Source organism: Drosophila tropicalis, unplaced genomic scaffold, assembly GCF_018151085.1.
Source record: "Drosophila tropicalis isolate 14030-0801.00 unplaced genomic scaffold, ASM1815108v1 contig_23, whole genome shotgun sequence".
In the NCBI taxonomy this organism is placed as follows: Eukaryota; Metazoa; Arthropoda; class Insecta; order Diptera; family Drosophilidae; genus Drosophila; species Drosophila tropicalis.
This window is the reverse complement of record NW_027172679.1, coordinates 232,671-255,522: the sequence shown is the minus strand read 5'-3', so window position 1 is coordinate 255,522 and position 22,852 is coordinate 232,671. Positions and strand designations below refer to the sequence as shown.

Here is a 22,852-nt window from a genome sequence, read left to right as displayed (position 1 = left end):
GCGGTTAAATTGGGTTATATTTTATTTTCGATTTTTTGAAAATAAAAAAGGTATATAACCCCTTAAGCTTTTTCTTCGATTGCTGGTAAGTTGACGTAAATAAAAAAACAGAGGGCCGGGGCTGACTTCGACCGCGTCAAAGTTTGTTTACCCTTGCAACTTTTTTGGTAACTCTTTCCTTACCTATTAGCCATCAATGTGGAAGAGCGTTTTATCTAAAAAAGGCTTATGCTTGCGAAAGAATGGCCTACAATCATAAGAAATAACGAAGCTATATGATATAGTCACCCGATCTTTATCAAATTCGGCACAGTCATTAACAGATATATTAAACTAACAACTGTTTAGTTTGAAAGCAATCGCGTTAAAAGTAACGAAATTATTTACAAAAGTCACTGTTTTCGACCGATTGTTCCTATGGGAGCTATATGATATAGTCACCCAATCTTGATCAAATTTTGGCACAGTGTATAGGCGTAATAAACTGTATAATATTAAGTTTCACGACAATAGCACAGAAAACAACGAAGTTATTGGAAAAGAAGAAAAAGAAAAGTCACTGTTCGTGACTTTGGCGTTTGTATGGGAGCTATATGATATAGTGGTCCGATCCGGCTGAATCCGAGATATACAACCCCTGCAGTATATACAAGCCTACATGCAAGCTAGCTCTGTAGCTCTTACGGTCTAGGAGTAGTTTGCGTTGATCCAGACGGACGGACCGACGGACATGACTATTTGAACTTGTATCGTCGTGCTGATCAAGATTATATATACTTTGTATGGTCGGAGATGCTTCGTTCAATGCGTTGCACACTTCTGACCAAAATTAATATACCCCTTTTGCAAGAGTATAAAAAGACTGCCCTTCTTCCAGAGGTCTTCTGCCATTCTTCCAGAGATTAGGCCTTAAATATAACTCAAGCGGGCTGATCAACGTCTATTGATCGTACTGTGGCCGATCGTGGGAGTAGGCAGCTCTTCCGGTGAGCTCAGCAGAAACGTCTTGGTTACAAAAAATGATAGAAGAGTGTTTATGCTATGTGATTGGAAGTTAGTATTGGGTTAAGCGGTAAAGTGCTTCCTCGAGGTATAGGAATTCAATAATGGAACAAGTGGATAGTTTGGGTTGAGATGGGTCACAATGTACTTAAGGTTATGGGATGTGTGTGTTGCCTACGTGACTTCTAATGAGGGCGGGTATACTATCCGGAACTTATTCAGCGGTTTCTGGTATTGCGTTTCATTTACATCTCGCTGCATCATAGTTGGTCGGGGTGCAGGGCATGCTTCTATTTGTTCAATAGAAGGCGTTGTATCACAGAGAGACGCCTGTGCTAACATGCAAATAAACGTTTTTCCATAAGGCCGTTCCAGATGTCCGTTGTCAGGTGCGGCGCTAGGATTTTTATTACCCGGGCACTCACTTTATCTCTAAAGTATGAAAACCTTGAGGATCGGACCACTATATCATATAGTTCTATACGAAAAGTAGTTGAAGGAGTTGGAGTATCGCTATGAAATTGGGTGTAAAACCTCAGATCCCAAATTTGAATCTGATCGGATAAATAGAACACAAGTTACAGTCAATATAATAATCGGCTCTGCTCCCAGCTCTGCCGGCAGCGCTGCCTGATGTCTACATTCGTCATCCACAGCTTAAGCTAAAGACAGATAGTAATTAAATGAAGAAGGTAGCTTAGCTTTATACACAACTAAACATCCCCGACCCGGTGGAGGTGTTTTATTTGCACAAGGTGCCAGCTATGCCCCGATTCACAGCCAATGTGGTCAGGGATGAGTTGCAGACAATCCAAGTCCAGAATATTTTCATTGGTTTCGCTGTAGATGATTAAAAAGTATAGCGTGAAGAGAAGTGACAGAAAGATGAGGAGAGATAAGAAAGGTTGTTAAAAGATTGGCAAAGAGCACGTAAAGGTTTGTGAAGAGAGTAGTTAGTCAGACATCTACTAAGGTGAATAGGAAAAAAGTTTCTGGTCCGACGTGAGGGAACACAAAAAATATAGCGTATCTAGTAAATTGGTAGAAATGATTTCGCCGTTGACTAGTTTATGGAGAAAGAGAATGCCAAAAACAAGCCTACGGTTATAAAGTGAAGGAAGATTAATAAAAAGAAGTCTGTCAGAATGAGAAGGTAGGCGAAGACCCGAGTCCCAATTTAGACCGCGTAGCGCAAACTTAAGGAATTGCTTCTGTGCCGATTCAATACTACGCTGGTGAACATCATATTGCGGGTTCCACACTGGCGAGCAATATTCTAGAGTAGGGCGAACTAACGAAGTGTATAAAACATTTGTTACATAGGGATCATCAAATTCTTTGGCCCAACGTTTAATGAAGCCAAGAAGGCTGCATGCTCTATTGACAATTGAAGAAATATGAACAATTAATGAAAGTTTAGGGTCAAACATAACGCCTAAGTCTTTGAATGATGGTACACAATCTAACAGAACAGACTTAATAGAGTAATGGGCTAGGAGCGGAGACAAACGACTAAAAGTCATAAAAGAACACTTAGAGGCACTAAGGTGTAATTTATTAAGTTTTAGATATCGAGGAACGAAAAGACACCTTTTGGGTTCTGCCAATAAGATACGACTTTAACCAAGCCAATAGTTTTGGGGAAAAACACATGATGTTAAGTTTCGCGAGAAGCATAGAATGATCAACCGTATCAAAAGCCTTACTAAAGTCAGTATAAATAACATCAGTTTGACACTTTTTGCGGAAGCCATGGTGTACAAGGGTAGTCAATTCTAAAAGGTTGGAAAGCGACGAACGACCTTTCATGAAGCCATGCTGACAAGGAGAAATAGTGGATCTGGATAGATGTTGAAGGGAACACGTAATAATTTTCTCAAACAGTTTAGGTATTGCCGAAAGTTTGACAATGCCACGGTAGTTAGAAATTACCGGGAAAGATGCCGGGAAATCAAGCTGCTGGCTGGCACAAGATGGGCAAGTCCAGCGCATTAAGCCAAGCTCAGGCTTAGACACAGACAAACCAGAAAATTTGTCGTAGTCGCGGCCATTGAGGCCAGCACATTTTAAGTGAATCAGATTATCGCAGAGCCAACAAGATATTGCTCTATACTGATCATCAAAACGATCAGAATGCTTGCAATTAGGTAGACAACAAGCCATTGAAAAGCCGAAAGAAACACAAGGCAAAAAAAAAAAAATATATATATATATAAGAATATATAGAAAAATTTAAATACACAGCACAAAGATAATTATTGATAAAAAATCAATAATTACAAATAAAACAAAGAGACAGCTAGAGTGCACAGCACAACAGAGAGTGCAAGAACAGTTATAAGCCGAGCTTTGAGAGGCGGCCTTACAAAAGTGAATACGCGGGAGAGAAGCTGGGCGATGAGGGGAGTAACTGCAGAAGCAATGATGAAAGAAAAAAATAAAAAAATATGTAAATGCACCAAACACTAATCACGAAAAAGTAAAAACTGTTTAAACTGATTAATTTGGCGAATTATGGAAATAAAACACAAGGGAGTCAAGCGAACAATACCAGCGAAAGCGTAAACAAACTAAGCACAATTAAAAATTGAGAAAAAACAATAAATATTAATAAAAACTCAGGAGCTATGCAAAAACACGACCGTCACGTCAGAGAGCAGAAAGCTTCTTATAAGGGAAGAAGAAGAAAAAAATTGTAGTATAAAGAAAAAAATTGTGTTGTTTGTATACTGATGAATTGAGTTGAAGAAAACAAATTTTGAACATGTAAAAATATAATTGCCAAGGACTGCAAGGGTATATAAACTTCAGCATAGCCGAAGTTAGCTTCTTTAATATTTTTTCAATCAAAACCTATTTTTTGTGTTTGCAATTTTCTTTTCTGCCTCAATTTTTTTTGCTTCTGACTTGACTTCTTTTATGACCATATGAACAAGTGCGATCCATATAAATAACTGTTTAGTCGTTCCTTTTAGCCGCTGTTTTCGTTTCAATGATCATTGCTTTTCTCAGCGTCATAAGAAAATATGATGACAGGCAGGGTGTAATAAGTCATTAAAATCATACACATTTATTTGTAGGTTATATGTATGAGCCGGTGACTCCGCACTGCACATACTATGTTTTTTTATACCCTTGCAAAAAGGGTATATTAATTTTGGTCAGAAGTGTGCAACGCATAGTACGAAGCATCTCCGACCATACAAAGTATATATAATCTTGATCAGCACGACGAGACGAGTTCAAATAGCCATGTCCGTCCGTCCATCCGTCCGTCTGTCCGTCCGTCTGGATCAACGCAAACTCCTCCTAGACCGTAAGAGCTACAGAGCTGAAATTGCATGTAGGCTTGTATATACTGCAGGGGTTGTATATCTCGGATTCAGCCGGATCGGACCACTATATCATATAGCTCCCATACAAACGCCAATACGAATAGTGACTTTTCTCAGTAACTTCGTTATTTTCTGTGCTATTATCGTGAAACCTATTACACAGGCCGACATGATTTTTGCTGACGTTAACTTAAGAGGTGTTCTTAACTAATTCGGGTACGCTGATTCTAACTGCATACTTGGTTTTTGTCCATCACGTCTAGATTTTGTGAAATCTGGAGATCTGGGGTTGAAAAATAGGCACCCAAAAGTATACTATAGAAAGTTTAAAACAAAAATTTTCAACCTTTTTACGGATTTTAGAATATTTTGTGTAAGAAAATTAGTTCTTGTTTGCACATATAACTAATATACAATTTGTAAGACGCAGCAAATTCCCACAATTCTTTAAAATTTAAAAGCAGACAATTCTTGAAATCTGTATAGCATACTGTTTGGTTGAAATTTAACTCATTATAGAACTATATCCGGAGTGTAAGATATTATCCATTATAACAAAGAAATAACTCTTTGATATTTTGTAAATTCATTTTCAATCAAGCCTAATATATTAATAGGATAAAATAATAATGTTTTTAGTACAATATTATGCTTATATCATGGAAAAATATATTGCAAATTAGGTCCTTTTGAATAATTTGAACGCATTTTTTTCGAAATCCTGACGTGATGGAGAAAAACTAAGTACAGGGCCGTGATTAGCAGCCCCCAATTACTATAGGAGACCTATTGAACTTCAAACACTTTTTCATGACCTCAAAAATGTCGGCCTGTGTTATTAGAGAGTTTATTACGCGTATATAGGCTGTTTATAGAGCTGTGCCAAATTTAATGAATATCGGGCGACTATATCATATATGTAGCTCTCATAGAAACGATAGGTCGAAAACAGTGACTTTTGTAAATAATTTCGTTACTTTTAACGCGATTGCTTTCAAATTAAACATTTGTTAGTTTGATATATCTGTTAATGACTGTGGCGAATTTGATCAAAATCGGGCGACTATATCATATAGCTCCCATAGAAACGATCGGTGGAAAACAGTGACTATGTTCAATATCTTCGTTATTTCTTATGATTGTAGGCCATTCTTTCGCAAGCATAAGCCTTTTTAGATAAAACGCTCTTCCACACTGATGGCTAATAGGTAAGGAAAGAGTTACCAAAAAAGTGGAAAGGGTATACAAACTTTGACGCGGTCGAAGTTAGCCCCGGCCCTCTGGTTTTTATTTAAAAGTATCTATGTCGATTCATATGAATAAAGTTAGTAGCAGCCATATTTCGTTGCATGCTACTTTAAACACTTTTTTTCTTCTTACTCGCTGCCTATATCTAAAATTTTTTTTTAGCCTGGTTGCTTATTAGGCAAGTATCTAAAAATAGTTTTTTTTTCTTTGGTCCGCGTAATTTCAGAATATATTAAGAAAAATCAAAATATTTCCCTCTTCTAGATGAGATTATAAACAGTCTTTTACCTTATACCAATCTTTGATTCATAACGCATCGAATACGAAAATAAAAAATTATAAAATCGGATTAAGTTTCAAGTTATCGCTAAAAAACGAAGATTTTTCATTGCTCAAGGCACTTAAATGGTAGGCTTTTGCTTAAAATTTTTGACGTTTTTACGCCGACAATGAATATTAAGCTAAAAGGTAACTATGTTGATATACAAACATAAAAAAAATCGTAAATGAAGTCAGTAAATTATTTTCAGTATTTATTAATCCCAAATGAGGTTAACATTATATTTATAATAGTTTATTGTACATAATATTAACTGAAATTTTTAAAATTGCGGTGTAGTACAAAGTTAATAATTAATTTCATTACTGCCGAACCCTCTCGTAATTTCTTTACTTCTTGCCCGTTCTCGACGACGTCTGCACTTTTACTCCTCGACTCTCTCGCATAGATGCCTCTCACTCAGCTGTTGCACGATAGATGCCTCTCACTCAGCTGTTGCAAAATAGGAGTAATCTGAGAGCAGTGTGCCCATCTCGTCTTTACATATATACATTTTTTATACCATACACCCATAGGGTGAAATGGTATATTAAAGTCGCCAAAATGTATGTAACAGGCAGAAGGAAACTTCTCCGACCCTATAAAGTATATATATTCTTGATCAGGATCAACAGCCGAGTCGATCTAGCCATGTCCGTCTGTCCGTCCGTCCGTCCGTCCGTATGAACACGCAGATCTCGGAGACTATAAGAGCTAGAGCCACCAAATTTGGTATGTATACTCGTGTATTATGTACACTTAGAGAGTTAATTGGAATTTCGGCCACGCCCCCCTACGCCCCCAGGAATCACATAAAACTGTTTTTCTTAAAAAGTATGACAGCTAGAGACATCAAATTTAGTTTGTATACCCGATTAGTTAGCGCGCAGAAATTAATTGTTCAAACTTTTTGCCACGCCCCCCTTACGCCCCCTGGAATCACACAAAACTGTTTTTCTTAAAAAGTATAATAGCTAGAGACATCAAATTTGGTTTATATGCTCGTTTAGTTAGCGCGCAGAAACTAATTGTTTAAACTTTTTGCCACGCCCCCTTCCGCCCCCGGAATTTACATAAAACTGATTTCCTCAAAAACTATGACAGCTACCTACATTAAATTTGGTATGTAGACCAGCTTAATAGACGCGCAGATATTGGCTATTTAAACATTTCGCCACGCCCACTTCCGCCCCCGCAAATTAAACAGAACTGATTTTATCAAAAACTAACAAAGCTAAAGTCACCAAATTTAGTATGTATACTGGCATAGTATGCGCGGAGAATTTATATATTTTCACATTTTGCCACGCCCACTTCCGCCTCCATAATTTAGAAAAAACCGATTTCCTCCTGTATTTTTTTGACTATCGCATTCAAATTCGGCAGACTAATTATTCTTATCTATTTCTATCAAACTACCAAATTTTATTGAAATCGGACTAGAAACATGCAAAATACGCGTATGAACATATTTTACTAAGCGGTCCACAAGGCCAGAATTGGCCGTTGGCTAGTGGCGGCGCTAGAGTGCTCATGTGTTCGTAGAGTGAGCGAGATAGCACATACTATGAAACATGTAAAAACAATTTAATAGACATACATTTGGTTTTCGCAATTTTAAATATTTCTTTCACCTGGTGTATGGTATACCCAAGTCGACGAGTCGACTTACTTGCTTCATTTTTTTTAACGTTTAAAATATATTTGTTGAATCTACTCTTAAATTAGAGCCCAACAACAAGTTTGAGATATTTTTTTTAATCTAGTACTTCAGATGAATCCTGGGGATATTGCAGGCGGCCCTAATCACTTGTTATTGGGTTGGTCTGTCATTTCTTTTAAGACGAGTTCTATAATTAGTTCGCCTAAGGGAATTGGCAAGAACATTAGGGTGTGCATCCAGTTTCGCAGAATACTTTAGTTGTTGACTTCCTATTTCAGATTTTACGCTAGGTATATTTAGATCATTTTGAATATTGTCGTTCCGTATATACCACGCGGCCCCCGTGATTGATCTTAAAATCTTCGACTGCGCCCTTTGTATAATGTCGACATTGCTGGTACTTGCATTTCCCCATAGTACGGCACCGTAAGTCCAGAAGGGTTTCGGTACGGAGTTGTATAGGAGGACTTTATACTCCAGACGTAGAGGGGACCGAGCATTGATGATCCAATGTAGGCTACTCGCTTTCAGTTTAAGCTGTGACTTTTTTGCTTCGATGTGCTTGCGCCAAGTTAATCTTCTGTCTAGGTGGATGCAAAGGTAAGTGACATCCACGGCTTGAGGAACTGGTACGTTGTTTAGCATTAGAGCTGGACAGTTTCTTCTGTTCAGCGTAAATGTAACATGTTTGCATTTCTACTCGTTGACCCGGATAAGCCAGGTTGCTAGCCATTCCTTTACCACCTTGAGGTGTTCCTCTAATCTTGCAAAGGCTTGTATTGGGCATTTGGATCTGCTGAGGTTTGCCGTGTCATCGGCAAAAGTGGACGTTGTAAGTCCAAAACTCGTTGGTAAGTCTGCAGTGTACAGTAGGTTGAGCAATGGGCCGAGTACACTGCCTTGCGGTACACCAGCTTTGATTTCAAAATCAGCCGAGACGGAGCCATTACATCTTACAGCAAATTTCCTATTGTAAAGGTAAGATTCCATGAGTTTGTGGGTGTACTGTGGCAGTTTTTGCCAGATTTTGAACATTAGACCCTCCAGCCAAACTTTATCGAAAGCCTGGGCAACGTCGAGAAAGACAGCCGCACAGTATTCTTTTAGTTCGAATGCTGTTCGTATTTCGGATTTTTGCGGAGTGGATTAAAAAGCACGTCTGTACACGGCGGCAGTATAAACATATATACATAACTCCAAAATTTTCCAATGATACTTTAAATGTCAATTAAAACCAGGGCTTGCAAAATCTACTCTGTAGCAGCAAGAGCAATGTAAATTTTGCTATGCTCGTGCTACCGCTCCCCATTCTCTGCTATAGTTTATGGCGTTAAAAAAATCTATAGCAAAAGCAATAGCAAAAAAAAGAAAGAATTTTCGTACGTAGCCGTATATTAAAACCTAGAGCGCGATGAGAGCAAATGAAATATACCTATATATATATTTTTTTTGCTACAACTCTCATCATAATCATTATAACATACACCCAAAGAGTGAACTGGTATATTAAAGTCGCTAAATTGTATGTAACAGGCAGAAGGAAGTTTCTCCGACCCTATAAAGTAATTACATATGTTCTTGATCAGGATCTACAGCGGAGTCGATCTAGCCATGTCAGTCTGTCCGCCCGTCCATCCGTCCGTCTGTATGAACACGCAGATCTCGGAGGCTATAAGAGTTAGAGCCACCAAAAGGAATCATATAAAACTATTTTTCTTAAAAACTATAACAGATAGAGACATTAAATTTGGTTTATATACTCGTTTAGTCACCGCGCAAACACTAATTGTTCAAACATTTTGCCACGCCCACTTCCGCCCCCGGAATTTGCATAAAACTGATTTTCTTAAAAACTATGACAGCTACCGACATTAAATTTGGTATGTTGTACTAGATTAATAGACGCGCAGATGTTAGCTATTTGAAAATTTGGCCACGCCCACTTCCGCCCCCCGCAAATCAAACAAAACTGATTTTAATTAAAAACTAACAAAGCTAAAGCCACCAAATTTAGTATGTACACTGGCTTGGTATGCGCGCAGAGTATATATTTTCATATTTTGCCACACCCACTTCCGTCTCCATAATTTCGAAAAAACACATTTGCTCCTGTAGTTTTTTGACTATCGCAATCAAATTCGGCAGACTAAATTGTCTTATCTATTTCCACCAAACTATTAAATTATATTGAAATCGGACATGCAAAATATGCGTATGAACGTATTTTACTACCATATATGTAAAGTTTATTATATTGATTATGTTTATTAACTAACGTATTATAGACGATTCTGAGTGGCAAGGTTACAATACATTGGTTTTGTGAAATACAACTGAGAACAACTTAACTGAGCTTCGCGACAACTTTCGACTGACGACTTTCAACTCTCAACTGCAACTGACTACTGACGACTCTCGCTCCAATTCGCTTTATCAATGTTCTTGTAGACGCTCTCTCAATTACCAGGGACGGGCATAACCATTCTGATCTGCACAACACCTCTTCACATTCGGCCCTCCTGATCATCATCATCTGTCCCAGATGATTCCGGATCGTCATTGTCAACAACATACCTCCACAGCTTCATATTGTCGGAACTTGTGCTGGTCTGATTTGGTCCTTCCACTTGGGCTGCTTCGCGTACATCATAGCGGCCGTTCCTCTTTATCTTAGTTACCTCATAAGGGCCAAGAGAACAACTGGCCAACTTTCGGCCTGCGACAAATTGGGGTCGCTTGATTGCGACGAGATCACCCAACAAGTACCCATGATCCTGCTTGCGTCCTTTGTCAAAGTTGCGTTTGTAAGTCATCTGTGCTTCTAATATATTCTTCTTGGCTTCGTCACGCAAACTCTCTCGCTCAGCATTTAAGTTATTGATGAATTCTTCATTGATTAGACATAATACTCGATCTCCTGCTTATGCACACATTTACAAAATATGTGAGACCATTCTGTCAGCTTTTTTATGACTTCATCGTGGCCTGTTGACTTCGTGGTAAAGAGCCACACAAATTTTGCAAATCCGTTTACCATGGCAAGGATATATTTGTACGACTTAGACGTGGCATCCATCGGCCCCAAATTGTCGATATGCAGAGTATGCAACGGGGTGTCACCTTTATCAATTAAATACATCTGACCTTCTTGCTTGTCAAGTTTTTTTGCTGTGAATTATACAACGGATACAGTTATCAATAAAATTAGACACTTTACGCTCTAAATGGGGGATCCAATACTGCTGACGAATCGCATGCATTGTCTTGCAGGTAGCAAAATGGCCAATTTCGTGCGCTTCTCGAATTATTTCATTCTCCATCTGTTTTGGCATTAAATCATTTCCATCTATTGCTTTGTACAGTACACCGCCTTTCATCTTGTAATTCTCGTACGACTGTTGATTGAGAATAGTTACCACAGCCTAAATATGGTTATCAATACTTTGCGCCTTTTTGATGCGTGCCGATACCTCCGTTGATATATTATAAATTGATTGTGGATAGCAGCTCAGATGATCCAAGTGCTGCATACTTTTTCCTGGTTTGTGAATGATATCGCAGGTGAAATGTCACCTCTCGTGGTCACCTCTCTTGGAAATGTCTCCTTCTTTGTCCTCTGCTTGAACGCTGAACAGTCCGTCACTACTTTAAAGTGAATCCCAGTATAGATGCAACAGTGGTTCGCTCGTTAGCAACTCCTTTAGCTTCTGCAAAGATTGTAGTTCAGCTGTACCTATATGAAATTTTACATCCTTTCGAAGTAAATTTGTTAATGGTCTTGCGATTTGAGAGTAGTCTTTAATGAATTTTCGGAAAAATCCGCTGAGTCCAAGAAAAGACTGAACTGTTCTAACATTTTTGGGCGTTCCAAATCGATTGACGGCATCCGTTTTTTCTTTGCCTGGCCAAATCTTTCCACCGCTAACGATGTGTCCAAGACAGTTTATTCGTGACTGTAAGAAACTGCATTTTTTCCATTTGATTTTGAACTAATACTTTGCAGCCAATTGCAGAACCTTCTGTGTCTTCTCTAAGCAGTCATCAGCGGAATGGGCATACACGATTATATCGTCCATGTACAACTGCATTATATTATCGTTGATTAAGTTTTGAAAGACATAATTGACAAATCTTATAAATGCGGCAGGTGAATTTTTAAATCCAAACGGCGTAGTTTATGCTTTTTCCGTTCTCTCAACAGTTGGTGGACTTCCGCGCTATTTAATTCGCACTCAAATTCTTCGATTAGACAGCTTTTCAAATTGGCATAATTGTTAACACTTACTGATTCCAAAAACAGTTTGGCAGCACCTTTCATCTTGCCTCTCGCCTGTGCGTACATTTGCTTTTCGTCAAATGCATCCGCATTGTGATCGAAAACTTCAAACCATTTCCTTGGGCCAGTTCCATTAAATTCTCCAACAATGTTTTCAAGGCAATTCGGTGCCATATGAACTTGGCTTTCTCGCTGCTCGTCGGCTTTTATTTTAAGCGTTAGTAATTGCATCATCTGTTGCAATTGACTTTGCATTTCGACGGCGTTAGCTTGTTCCGTTTCCACTGTTTCAATTTTGTTCATTAGGTCAAGCGCTGTTTCGGTTTCTGCTTCTGTGATTTCTTCGCTTGCTGTTTCGATCACTGTATCGGTGTTTCGATCACTGTTTCGGGCACTGTATCTATCTGTTTCTCTCTTTCCTCTTTCGGCTTCTGACGCTGATTTTTTGGCAACAATAACGGTGCTTTCTCTGCTGACGCTGGCGCCACAGCCACTGCGTTTCGCGTTTTTCTTGGCGTTTTCTGAGACTTCGACTTGTAAGGTGGTGTGCGTTCTGTCATTGGGTAGTTTGTCTGCTTGCTACGGGTTCAACTTTGTCCACTTTTTGTTCTCCTTACACCTCTCCTCCACTAGGCAACGATTTTTCCAGAATGCCAATCCCATGAGGACACAATTGTAACTCCTAATCCAACTCAGAACGGGACGAACCTGAGTACACAATTGTAACTCCTGATCCAACTCAGAACGGGACGAGCCCCCAAATGTAAAGTTTATTATATTGATTATGTTTATTAACTAAAGTATTATAGACGATTCTGAGTGGTTAGGTTACAATACATTGGTTTTGTGAAATACAACTGAGAACAACTTAACTGAGCTTCGCGACAACTTTCGACTGACGACTTTCAACTCTCAACTGCAACTGACTACTGACGACTCTCGCTCCAATTCGCTTTATCAATGTTCTTGTAGACGCCTTCTCAATTACCAGGGACGGGCATAACCATTCTGATCTGCACAACACCTCTTCACATATATGGTATACCCAAGTCGGCGAGTCGACTTCCTTTTTTCATTTTGGATATTGCTATTATGTTTAAGTAAATAATTTTTTATATCCTTGCAAAAAGGGTATATTAATTTTAGTCAGAAGTGTGCAACGCATAGAACGAAGCATCTCCGACCATACAAAGTATATATATTCTTGATCAGCACGACGAGACAAGTTCAAATAGCCATGTCCGTCCGTCCGTCGGTCTGGATCAACGCAAACTCCTCCTAGACCGTAAGAGCTACAGAGCTGAAATTTTGCACGTAGGCTTGTATATACTGCAGGGGTTGTATATCTCGGATCGGACCACTATATCATCTCCCATACAAACCCCAAAGTCACGAACAGTGACTTTTCTCAATATTTTCGTTATTTTCTGTGCTATTATCGTGAAATATGCTATTATTAAATAATGCAAAAAAAAAAAAGAACGAAAAACCAAAACTATCTAGTTCCGGGCGGCGGTTGAACCAGGATTTCTTGACATTTAGGCAGGAACTCTACCCCTTACACCGCCGTGATGCTTGAAGACCACTCGGCTTTTACCTATAAGTCACCAAAGCTATAAATTTAAAAGCGATTTTTCAGATAAATATAGAATAGTGCGCCGAAATATTTCACACAGGGGGTATTCTACAACATATCCAAAATTCATCCAAATCGGTGATTCGCATACCTTAAGTTCCCCTTGTAAGACTCGCCATGCTATTTGGTGCCAGTTTTCAAAGGTTTTATTTATAATAATAAAAGACAATGTATGTATGTTTAATTCAATCTTTGTAAAATTACCTTAGATTGAGCTACGAAACACTGGAAAATATACTTCTAGATAATCAAAATTCGACACATTTGGATGGTGCTTTCCATAAAAAAAAAAAAAAAAAAAATTAAAATCAAAAATGAATATGTTACATTACTTATAAAGTTGCCCGTTTTTATATTTGTCACGAAATATACACTTTGATTTAATTAACTATTTATTGATTAGATAAGATTAAAAAATATATAAATTTTTTATTCTTTTCAGATTGGAGACGGCTTACGCTGCCCACGTTACTGGGCAGATGATGAAATTCAATATGATCATATCCTTGTGAAATATGTCCATAGTGAAAATTGTCCTTATTATACACGTAGGGAATTCTACGTTACAAATTGTAAAATTGACGATACCCTAAAAGTTACACAATTTCAATACAACGGTTGGCCTACTGTTGACGGAGAAGTTCCAGAAGTATGCAGAGGCATAATAGAACTTGTAGATCAGGCCTACAGTCATTACAAAAGCCAGAAAAACACTGGATGCAGATCTCCTCTTACTGTTCATTGCAGGTATACAACAACATTTTTTTAAGTCCATATTGAATGTAATCTCCAAGGAAAGTTTTGATCCTTTTCATAATAGATATTTTGCTATCTTGCATAAAAAGTACGCATAGAAGAAATCAATTTCGACCATATAAAGTATGTTCTTGGTCAGCACAACGAGAATAGTTGAAATAGCCATATCCTTTCGTCCGTCTGTCCGTCCGTCTTATTCATCATATATCTCGGAGTCAGAATGTCAAATACATATGTAGCTCTCACACAAAATGTCTTTTATAATACCTTCGTTATTTTCCAAGCCATTGTCATACAAGTTTAAATTTGTCAGTGTAATATGCATACCTCTTGATGAAAACATTGACTTTTATTAATAGCTTTGTTGCGTTTTACAAACTATGTTATATATTTATACCCTTGCAAAAAGGGTATATTAATTTTGGTCAGAAGTGTGCAACGCATAGAACGAAGCATCTCCGACCATACAAAGTATATATATTCTTGATCAGCACGACGAGACGAGTTCAAATAGCCATGTCCGTCCGTCCGTCCGTCCGTCCGTCCGTCCGTCCGTCCGTCCGTCTGGATCAACGCACTCCTTCTAGACCGTAAGAGCTACAGAGCTGAAATTTTGCACCTAGGCTATACTGCAGGCGTTGTATATCTCGGATTCAGCCGGATCGGACCACTATATCATATAGCTCCCATACAAACGCCAAAGTCACGAACAGTGACTTTTCTCAATAACTTCGTTATTTTCTATGTTATTATCGTGAAACTTAATATTAAAGAGTTTATTACGCTTATAAACGACTGTGCCAAATTTGATCAAGATCGGATGACTATATCATATAGCTCCCATAGGAACGATCGGTCGAAAACAGTGACTTTTGTAAATAACTTCGTTACTTTTACCGCGATTGCTTTCAAATTAAACATTTGTTAGTGATGATACATAAATTAACTTTGCTGGTTCGTTTAAAAATAATAAATAACTTTTATTTCACTCCATGTGATGGTTTCGGTTGGCCAATAAGCAATTAACTAACTCAACACACATTTTCTCGTTTTCACCACACGCTACCTATTGCATCAGCCAAAACGGTGTGACCATGCAACTTAAAGTTAAAAATAATAAAATACAAAGATCGTTTACATTCAAATAAATTTAAGTTTAAGAATTCAGCAACCGTTCCTCAACAGTTAGTTTAGTATATCTGTTAATGACTGTGCCGAATTTGATAAAGATCGGGTGACTATATCATATAGCTCCCATAGGAACGATCGGGCGAAAACAGTGACTTTTGTAAATAACTTCGTTACTTTTAACGTGATTGTTTTCAAATTAAACATTTGTTAATTTAATATATCTGTTAATGACTGTGTCGAATTTCATAAAGATCGGGTGACTATATCATATAGCTCCCATAGGAACGATCGGTGGAAAACTGTGACTTTGGTCAATATCTTCGTTATTTCCTATGATTGTAGGCCATTCTTTCGCAAACATAAGCCTTTTTAGATAAAACGTTCTTCCACATTGATGGCTAATAGTTAAGGAAAGAGTTACCAAAAAGTTGCAAGGGTATACAAACTTTGACGCGGTCAAACTTAGCCCCGGCCCTCTGGTTTTTTATTTTCATTTGTGCAGTCTTACTTTCAGACAGCTTTTACAACGAATTTGCACATTAATTCTATATCTAATTTGTGTTTATAATATTAAATATTATGAATAGGTGAGCTTTATAAATTAAGCTGAATCAAATGTTAACGAGCAATCGGTGTTGGTCGTCAATCCAATGGATGCAGACGCTTCAGCCAACGCCTAGAGTTGTTGACGGCCAAGTCGTTGGCTACTGTATTCGGATGAGTTTCGCGGTCTCTATAGCGCGTGCTGTGTCGGTCCATTAGTTCAGCTATCTTGGGTAGGCCCAGATCGTTTTGTTTTGCATGGCTTGGACATTTTTGACAGTTGATGTACGTAGCTGCAGAGTGCAAAATAGGAAGGGCATATGTGAATGTTGGGACCACGATCGCTGTTTAAATTTTTACTTTTCTTTCGAGGGACAACGTGCTGGACCCTCTGGGCATCAAGTCCAGCATTTGGAGTTTTCTGGTACATTTGCTTATTGTTTTTTGAGCATGTTTTTTCCAATTTAATCTTCTGTCCATTGTAACGCCCAAATATGTGACATTGCTGGCAGTCGGAATTGTTTCATTGTTGAATGCTAGTGCGTAAGTGAGGGAAGAGCAATATGGAAATTTACAAGTCTCGCCTCTTGGTTAAGTTCAAGCTATTCAACGAATAATCGAACTTGTTTTCCAGAACCTACACTACAAATCAAACATCCAACTTTACGTAAAATGATCATTATCTTTTAAATCTATTTCGATCGGTTTGCCAGACACTTTTACTTACCTATAACATTGCTGTCGTGGAGAGAGCAATGTTCTTCTCCATCAATATTGTTAACTAAGTCACCGATTTCACGGTTAGCACCGGCAGCTCGTTGACAACCACAACAACGACTACAACAAAAAGAAAAAACAACTATGTCTACAGTAACTACAGCAACGTCTGTTGAAGTATTGACCTGTCTCATGCTGTCAACATCAAGTAACCAAAAGCCAACCAAATCAGTAAACTTAACGCCTTCTACCCAAACTGGAGAGGATAGATATATTAAAATAACTAATCGGAAGTTGGATTCGCAAAAGATAACTTAACCAAATGAAATCGGGGCACCCTTAAGCGAGAATCGGTTTAAGATTCTTGCCGATCAGCAAGACGCCCAAATTGGCGCTAATGCTATCCACTAAATATCCGTGTAATAATTAAATGCAGAATCACCTTAAAGGTGGCCTAGCTCAGTGCAAAAACTACCAAGACTAGAACCACACGACTAACAATCGCAAACGCATAAAGTTGACATTTAGGACAAAAGACTATGCAGTAACTGTAGATGGAACCGTACGACCAACTACAGAGGATGTACTGTACTTAATGACACTAAACGACATCTAAACCAAGGGTGGCCACGGAAATTTAACTTGGGAGCCAGAGCATCAGCAGCAGAGGCTGAGCAGAGAAAAAGGTCACTTTTGCGAGTCGACGCACACAAAAATTTGTGTGTCTCGAGTTTTATGGCGGGTCATAAACGACCTTTTTTTGGTCGAGCGAGCGATCGTCGTCGAACTTTTTAGGCAGAGGGACGGCCAAAAACCGAATTTTACGGGGAGGGGGAAAAGGGTCGCGGTCTCGAGCTCGCAACTTGTTGGCAAAGGGAGTGAGGGACAAGTAAAAAATAAGGGTTGTTATTGATGAGTGCTCGAGATCGCGACCCTTTTCCCCCCTCCCGGTAAAATTCAGTACTTGGCCGTCCCTCTGTCGCTAAGTTGCGAGCTCGAGATCGTGACCCTTTTCCCCCTCCCCGCAAAAATCGGTTTTTGGCCGTCCCTGTGCCTAAAAGTTCGACGACGATCGCTCGCTCGACCAAAAAAGGTCGTTTATGACCCGTCATAAAACTCGAGACACACAAATTTTTGTGTGCGTCGACTCGCAAAAGTTACCTTTTTCTCTGCTCAGCCTCTGCCGGTAAAGAGCCACGGGAGCCAAAAAGAGCCACTACGTGGCCATACTTGATCTAAACGGTCGCACACCACCAGCAACCGTCTGTTACCTACCTACAACGCCTCCCCAATCACACCTGGAATATTTTTCGTGTTAGAACCAGCTCTTTGCAACAATAGCTAATGGCTTTCCTTAGGAATGCTAATGGCATCCCCAATACCAGAAACAAGCTGTCATTATTCCTAGCCCCACGTGAGATCATCGTCATGCTGAAATCAGAAACACATTTGACAGCTAAAAAAATTTTTAAAAACCAAAATATGCCTTGTACGCGACATATCCCACGGCATTGTGAGATTGGAGTCCTTATTAAGAGCCATATTAAATACTTGTTCCTCAACAGATTACAATCTCAGAACCTTTGAGCAACTGCTTGTAGGTGTTCACACAACATTGGTTGTCTTGTACTGCGCACCATAGTCCTCTATCTTCTCTAAAATGTATTTTTTTATACCCTTGCAAAATGGGGATATTAATTTTGGTCAGAAGTGTGCAACGCATAGAACGAAGCATCTCCGACCATACAAAGTATATATATTCTTGATCAGCACGACGAGACGAGTTCAAATATCCATGTCCGTCCGTCCGTTTGTCTGTCCGTCCGTCTGGATCAGCGCAAACTCCTCCTAGACCGTAAGAGCTACAGAGCTGCACGTAGGGTTGTGTATAGTGCACAGTTTGTATATCTCGGATTCAGCCAGATCGGACCACTATATCATATAGCTGCCATACAAACGTCAAAGTCACGAACAGTGACTTATTTCAATAACTTCGTTATTTTCTGAGCTATTGTCGTGAAACTTAATATTATTAGTTTATAATATAGGAACGATCGGTCGAAAACAGTGACTTTTGTAAATAACTTCGTTACTTTTAACGCGATTGCTTTCAAATTAAACATTTTTTAGTTTAATATATCTGTTAATGACTGTGCCGAATTTTATAAAGATCGGGTGAGACTATCATTTAGCTCCCATAGGAACGATCGGTGGAAAACAGTAACGTTGATCAATATCTTAGTTATTTCCTATGCTAAGATTGTAGGCAAACTTCGCAAGCTTTAGCCTTTTTAGAAAAAACGTTTTTCCTTTTTGATAGCTATAGGTTAGGAAAGAGTTAACAAAAAAGTTGCAAGAGTTTACAAACTTTGACGCGGTCGAAGTTAGCCCCGGTCCTCTGGTTTATACTCGAATAGCTTCACTGAAGGCCAGCCAGTTGAAGCGCTATATCTTTGTCTGTTTTATTCCGAATTCAAATTTTTATACAACGTTCTTCAAATGGTAAAGATTTTAAAAAAATATATAAAAAAATCTAACTTCGGCTATGCCAAAGTTTATATATACTGTTCGTATAGAACTATATGATATAGTGGTCCGACCCTCAAAATTTTCATGCTTGATCTGCTCCAGGTAATAAAAAGCAGAGAAAAAAAATCAACACAATAGCTTTTAAGACGGCTGAGTAAAACGCATACTCACGAACGGACAGACGGACATGGCTATATAGACTCAGCTTCTCATGCTGATCAAGAATATATATACTTTATGGGGTCGGAAACGCCTCCTTCTGTGCGTTACAAACATCTGACCAATTTTATAATACCCTCTGCAAGGGTATCCGTCTGTCCGTCCGTGCGTATGCGGTTTACTCAGCCATCTTAAGAGCTATCGGGCTGTGCTTTTTATTATCTGGAGCAGATCAGGTATGAAAATGATCAGGATCGGACTACTATATCATATAGCTCCAGAACAAACATTTTCATTTCATTGGAGTATCGCTATGCAATTTACATATGTGATAATATTGGATGTAACGAACACGCGGGTGTCGGAGTGCACTCTCTGTATTTCTAACATGTGGCTCGGCTGAGCTCAGGGAAAATGGGGTGGTTCTTGTGCTCTCCCAAAACATGCGCTACATAAGTAAAACGAAGACAGAGATAAGGAATAAAGGACTACACCTAAATAGGAATTTTTATGCAGAAGTGATGGGTGTTATTCGAAGGACCTAGATGTCATTGCCTTCTCTTTACCCACCCAACCTTGTAATACCTAAGGAAACCCGTTATTACCCATATTGTGGCTGTTAAATTTCTTACGTCAGGTGCCCAAATAAACTAACTCAGCAATTCATCATTTCATACATATATTCAATTCAAGGCAAGAATAGGCATATGCCATTAAGATAAGAACATAACATCGGATTTCGTATACCACTTATAAAATAGAAGCATTAACAATAATTTCAAATATATATAATTCCTAATTAATTCGGTGAGAGGAATCGTACAAAAATGTGGGTGATTTATAAGTATAAATTTGATCTAACTAAATTTTACGTTAAGCATTTATTTCAATTTGAAAAAGTAAAAAAAACCAACTAACTCTGTGGTCGCGGCAAGCGGTTATATTTCGCCAATAGATTTTATGCGGCTATGCCGTACTTACAGTTTGTAGAGTCCAATCCAGTCAGCAGGCCTGATGATGGGTGGAGCACTAGAGGCTGTTAAAATTATTAAGAAGGGTACCAAAATATAACATGCTTCTCGTTACCAATGTTATGACTTTTAGAACCTACTATATAGAAATTTCATTATAAATTTTATGCTTATAATTTTAAACACATGTTTCTACGATACTTAAAGAAAAAGAAAAACGGCTGATTGAGGGCCCCCTACGGGCTGGGGGGGTGAGGTTGGGGTCATCAATGCTGGGTTTTTGAATCTGCGGCAACGCCTTCCCAGCAGTAATCTCCAGTCTTTGTTGCGAGGGTTATCCCGTGTCCTCAGGTGAAACGTTCACTCCAACGAGGGTTCACCTAGGAATTAGGCTGGCTGGCTACGCCCCACACAGCAATATGTGTGCGCACTTATGGCCAAATCGCTCTCCAACAATTTTCCGATGGTCAGTTCATGGACCGGGTCGACATTTATTTGGTCGTAGTCCCCAGAAATCCGACATGAAACCATTGATGGGGTCGTCTTCTGGCCTTATGGTGGCTAACACAATGAGTACGCGCTTGCATTTAACGGAGGCAAGACAGCGCTGGCAGTGGCGTTTTAATTTCGTTCCTTAATTAAAATTGAAACCCGAAAAAAAAGGCGTGGACTTATGTAACGTCCACGAGGGTACCGGTGTGTTACGTCACACCACGTGCATTGCTTGCACTTGCGGATTTTTTCGCCCTCCTCTTATTCGCACAACTGCACTCTATCTCAGACCATTCTAGACTCCCCCCACACTATTCAAGCTCACTTTTTGGGCCCTTATCTGGCATGAGCTTTTCTATGGAAGTGGATCGTGTAAGCTCGGTTCCAAAAAAAAAAGCTCAAGGTCAATTCGCCGTAGAAATAGTATATGCCAAATATATTCGTCTAGCTAGTAGATTTATATAATTTAATGTTTGAAACAGCGCACCCTTACATGGATATAAAACCACAGATCCGAAAATTTGAATCGGATCGGATAAATATAATATAACACAAGTTACAGTTAATATAATAATCTTTGCTCTGCTCCTAGCTCTGCCGGCAGCGCTGCTTGCTGTCTACTACGTCATACGTCATCAACAGAGCACATGCATACACACACAGATGCAACGCTACATGAACTGTATGTGAATGCGTGCGATGCTTTGCTTAGGGAATGAGGGAAGAAGAAGAAATTGTGGTATGAAAAGTAAAATTGTTTTGTTTGTATATTGATGAATTGAGTTGCAGAAAACAAATTTTGAACATGTAAACTGTTTTACTGGTGTATGGTATACCTAGGTCGGAGCGACGTCTTACTTAATTTTAAATGTTCACGGCACAAGTTGCAAATGTTCCTTCTTAGTCTAGGTAATTTTTATGGAATCATACCTTTACAATCCGTTGTTAGATGCAATGAAAACGTTTCAGCTGACTTCAAAATTAAAGCTGATGTACACTGCACACTTATCAACGTGTTTAGGGCTTACAACGTCTTTTTAAGCCGAAAACACGCCAATTCACCGCCGATCCAAATGCCCTACACAGCCTATGCAAAATTAAAGGAACACCTAAAGGTGGTAGAGGAATGGCTAGCAACCCAGCGTATCCGGGTTAACGAGCAGAAATGCAAACATGTACAAATATTTACGCTTAACAAAAGAAACAGTCATCCTCAAGCCGATGATATCACTTACTGAAGAGGATTTTCAGCACCGCAAACTAAAAAACGATCTTCATCTCTTGAATTCAAAATATGAACTGATTTTATTAACAAACGTATGTGTATATAAAAGAATTCTTAGACTCTAAGAGGCGACAATTGTTCTTAAAAATGCTTACTCTAATGTTTATATTAATGCTTGTTTATATCATGCACAGCATTGGCGACTTGATATTGCGCCGTTGTTAAATCTTAAGTGCTTTTCCACAGAGTGTGGACGCATGTTTGGTTTGGTTTTTGAGCCATGAATCTGTATCAGCTATTTTTATACCATACACCCATAGGGTGAAATGGTATATTAAAGTCGCCAAAATGTATGTAACAGGCAGAAGGAAGCTTCTCCGACCCTATAAAGTATATATATTCCTGATCAGGATCAACAGCCGAGTCGATCTAGCCATGTCCGTCTGTCCGTCCGTCCGTCCGTCTGTATGAACACGCAGATCTCGGAGACTATAAGAGCTAGAGCCACCAAATTTGGTTTGTATACTCGTGTAGTATGCACATGTTCAGAGTTAATTGGAATTTCGGCCACGCCCCCTTACGCCCCCAGGAATCACATAAAACTGTTTTTCTTAAAAAGTATGACAGCTAGAGACATCAAATTTAGTTTGTATACCCGATTAGTTAGTGCGCAGAAATTAACTGTTCAAACTTTTTGCCACGCCCCCTTACGCCCCCAGGAATCACACAAAACTGTTTTTCTTAAAAAGTATAATAGCTAGAGACATCAAATTTGGTTTATATGCTCGGTTAGTTAGCGCGCAGAAACTAATTGTTTAAACTTTTTGCCACGCCCACTTCCCCCCCCTGA

The 22,852-nt window shown here is 38.9% G+C and overlaps 1 protein-coding gene across 1 annotated transcript in view; it reads left to right on the top strand.

Moving 5' to 3' along the window:
* The window catches only part of Ptp69D (Protein tyrosine phosphatase 69D), a 187,852-nt gene that overhangs the window by 133,262 nt on the left and 31,738 nt on the right, over window positions 1–22,852 (top strand). Inside the window, 1 exon segment of the mRNA XM_068283924.1 lies at window positions 13,922–14,226. Within this exon segment, the coding sequence (XP_068140025.1) occupies window positions 13,922–14,226 (305 nt within the window).